General features: G+C 33.9%; 1 protein-coding gene across 1 annotated transcript in view; it reads right to left on the reverse strand.

Moving 5' to 3' along the window:
• Positions 1-1668: 1668 nt before the first annotated feature.
• Positions 1669-4238, reverse strand: part of LOC108769496 (venom dipeptidyl peptidase 4) — a 3701-nt gene continuing 1131 nt past the window's right edge. The window contains exons 2-4 of the mRNA XM_018520514.1: positions 3445-3605; positions 2397-2608; positions 1669-2320 (exon numbers count right to left, since the gene is read on the reverse strand). Coding sequence (XP_018376016.1) covers positions 2222-2320; positions 2397-2608; positions 3445-3605 — 472 coding nt within the window. The 3' untranslated portion in view covers positions 1669-2221. The remainder of the gene's footprint in view (positions 2321-2396; positions 2609-3444; positions 3606-4238) is intronic.

Genomic DNA, 4238 nt, shown 5'->3' on the forward strand with positions numbered 1-4238 from the left:
GGTACGTACACAGTAGATATTCGAACTCAATTTTTTCGGAAACTAAGCAGAAGATCGAAAAAGTTTATTCAATATTTTGCTTATTTTTTAATAAAGAATCACATCGTGTCCGGTTTTACATGTTATTCGGTCAGACCCTATATACATATACAGGGTGTTTGAAAATTATCGGCTAATCGATCACGAGCAGGTAGAACGGACCGAATTAAATCGAAAAATCTTATACCATTTTGTAGATTGCGCAATAGTTAACGAGATATTAAAGTTTAAAGATAACTGAATGAGCGCATCCGGCCGGCCTACTGCTGCCGAATATACAACCATGATACAAGAACAAGGGTATGCTTATGCGCATATAGGTACCACGTGACATTCAACCAACATACGTCACGTTTCGAAGGAGAGAAAGAGAGGGGTTGTGTATACATATAAACTTCTCTCTTTCTCTCTTTTACGAATGTGACGTAAGCTTGTTGAGATGCGCAGTGGGTTTCCACGGGATGAGCATACCCTTGTCTTTATACCATGTATACAACCTACCATCCCCACCGATCACACGGCGCGCAGGCCGCTGGGAGTGGGGATGGCGTGCCGTTCGAGTCGTTTGAAGACGTTTAGTGGCAGTTCCCAAATCCCACTCCTAGCGGCCCGCGCGCCGTGCGATCGGTGGGGACGGTAGGTTGTATATTCGGCAGCAGTAGGCCGGCCGGACGCGCTTATTCGGGTATCTTTAAACGTTAATATCTCGTTAACTATTCCACAACCTACAAAGGGGTATAAGATTTTTCGATTCAATTCGGTCCGTTCTACTTGCTCGTGATCGATTAGCCGATAATTTTCAAACACTCTGTATATGTTATATATATATACTATATTTGATAAACAACATATTATTAGTGAAAGAAGAATCAATTTATATATCAACTTAAAATAAATTTCACAATTCCACGTATCTATTTGTAAACATAACAATTTATTTTACATATATTTTTCAAACATGTATTTTTCAAATGTTGAAACGTTAAATGTATTTTAACAATCTTATTTGCAATTGTAATATGAAAAAAATTATTTTGAAGTTACATAAAAAAATTATTACAGTTTGAGCATATCTTTTTCTAAAATTATATATCTGTTATATCTTTTTCTAAAATTATTACAGTTTGAGTATATCTTGTTTTCACAAAGTAAAATATACGTATATGTCCGTGCGTTTGTGCAACACTGAAACCATATTTTTTGCAAAAATATTCAGAGATCTCATTTATAAAGATGGTAACTGAACTCATATATGTGAACATTCTGATATGTCAACTTAATATTTTGTTAAATAGAAGGTGTAATTGCAATAACCACAAAAATAAATTGAACATACGTACATGTACTAAATAAATCTAATACACATATAAATATGAAGTATGTTATTCTGGATGGTCAAATTATTATTCATGTTTGATGGTGTAGATGATTAATTTAGTGTAAATTAAAAAAACTTTTTTTCATCTGAAAAAAATTCCAAGAAAGAAGTTTCGACGCATAAATTAATGAATGATTTACGTTAATTAATTAACGAACTTGCCAATTAATATCGTTTCTTCATTAATTTGACGATGTAAGTAAAAACTTACGAATAAAATTTCGTTAAGTAATAAAAATTGCGAACTCATTAAAAGAGTATTACGAAAAAATTAAATTGTTGAGGATTGCACCCTATATTTTTGCTATTCAAGTTGACATCAAGTCGATTAGTTCATTCGACCATCTGAGAAACAACATGTGCTATACGAATCGTAATATACAATGTTCAAATAACGCCTGTGTGCTGAGAATGTAAGTACGAGCTGTAATGATACAGAATACATTCTAGTGAGGTTTGAACGACAAAGCGACGGAGTTCATGCCGTTATTAGGCCTTCAACGCACCATTTGATCGAGTACGTACTTTAAAAAATGTATCAAACATGTTTTTTTTACAGACCTGCCCTGCTTAATTTCACGACACCGGTACCTAATTAATTATTTCATCTTTTTGCACATTTTGCGCTCTCTCTCTCCCTCCCCCCTCCCCCATCCTTCCTCAACAATCGTACATTGTTATGTACACTCTCTAAACGCTCATATTACATATCGTACACAAATTATGTACACGTGACAAAATATTTACAAGTGTGAGGCAGGTGGTGTACAGCGTCTAGATTGTCATCACTATCCTGTGTTCCGATCATGATGATGTTTGAAAGCATTCGTCTAGGAAGTTCTCCAACGAATGGTACAGATGCGCTCGCGACTGGACAATACCATGATCTTCATCCGTGTACGTCTGCAAAAGCAAAAGATTTGCGATATACTTAGATATAATTTTTAATTCAATCTCTCTATTAAGAATGGGGATGTACCTGTTGTCTGAAGAGTATGTCTTTCTGTTCCAACACCTTCGCGAGCATAAGCGACTGTTGATAATGAACGTTGTCATCCAGAGTACCATGAATCAAATAATACATCTTATTCTTGATGTTTTCGACTTTATTGAGCAGCTGACCATGTTCGTAGCCTTGCAGATTATCGGTAACAGTCGGCAGACCCATGAACCGCTCGGTATAAATCGAATCTGTAATTAAACAATTAACATGGTCACCTTAAGAAGGATAGGGTACAGAAAAAAAGGGCGAAAAAGAAACGGTCTATGCCATTATGTGGCGTGTAATATCTTATGGAGAAATTGCACAAGTGTAACGCCGCATAAGTCTTTTTAACATCATCCTGTAAATTACATGTATTTTTCTCTCGTGTTCTAACAGAAGGAGGTAAATGCTGACACGAATTTAAAATAGTTGAAAGTAATATTAAAGTTACAGTAGCGTGTCTTTTCAAAGCATAAGCAAAATATGAAAAACAAATTATTCAATGAAAATTAATTCGGTACAGAGATAAGATACAGAGATTTTATTAATTTAAGTGTAACTACCATTTCTTGATTTAATTTTTAATTATTTATTATAGTTACTTTAATATTTTTATTATTTATAATATTATATTTTAATTATCTATTAGTCAGAAAAAGCATTAAGTTTTAGTTAAATAGACCAACTCTTTTGTAACTTTAACTTAACGTTGCGAAAATCTATCCTTATTGATAGAAAATACTTTCTAGCTTTTGCGCTAATTATAAAGTACGGTATATTTTCCGTTTTATTCATTTGTCAGGATCATTTGCTTTTCCTATTTCTTATTCTTCTGCATTTTTTACTTATTACTGCTAAACGCAAACTAACTCCGTTATGTTATCGATCAGTGTAATTTAATGATTTACTTGGAATATTCATCCTGCCGCAAGATAATTTTGATTTACGTTGCTAAAACATTTTCCTTTCCTTTGCAATAATCATATCAAACATCTTTACGTATTGCGTCATTAATTCTATCAATTATCTGTCAATTACATACCATAAAGGGCCCAATCTGTGACTGGTGCGACGGACATGCCGCATTTGAAGACACCTTTTAAGTCCATAGCGAGCGTCATGCCGGTCGCGTATCCACCATAACTCCAGCCCCATATCGCCGTTCTGGTACGGTCAATGAAGAGCAATTTCTCCTGCAGATGCCTGCAAAAAGCACAGAAAAGGTTCGAATCAATATTACTGAAAACCAGGGTTGGGTAGCGCTAAATTAAAAAGTTAAAAGTTCAGTTAAAAAGTTAAAAAGTTAATTAATTTTAACTTAACTTAGTTACATTTTAGACTCCTAACTTTTTAATTTTATTTAGTTACATTTTATCGGTAACTAATAACTTTTTATTAATTTTTTTAAAGTTAAGTGTTAGACACAATACGAGCCACACGTAACCAACGATACGAATTCCGGTCAGCTTGTAGCTGCTTGCAGCAGTTGCAGCTAGAGACCCTTTACTAGAGACTGATCATTCGGCACACAAATGGCGGCGATAAATCAATAAATCGATTCGATCAGTTGTCGATTTCGTTTGTTGATCGTTATATCAGCAGAAGTGTATTACATGTAGGTAGGAGAAATAGCTTGTAAGTATACATATTGACTGAATTTAGGTATTAAAATAGATTATGTAAAATAATTATAATGTGTTATAATGTATGTATGTGTGTATGTATTATTATACGTTTTATAATTACGGAACTTATCAATTTTTTTCCCTTTCCTTATTTGTATCATTCGTGATTACAATTAATTGATTCTCTCTCTCTCTCTCTCTTTCTCTCTCT

This window comes from Trachymyrmex cornetzi, unplaced genomic scaffold (genome assembly GCF_001594075.2).
Source record: "Trachymyrmex cornetzi isolate Tcor2-1 unplaced genomic scaffold, Tcor1.1 scaffold910, whole genome shotgun sequence".
Classification (NCBI taxonomy): domain Eukaryota; kingdom Metazoa; phylum Arthropoda; class Insecta; order Hymenoptera; family Formicidae; genus Trachymyrmex; species Trachymyrmex cornetzi.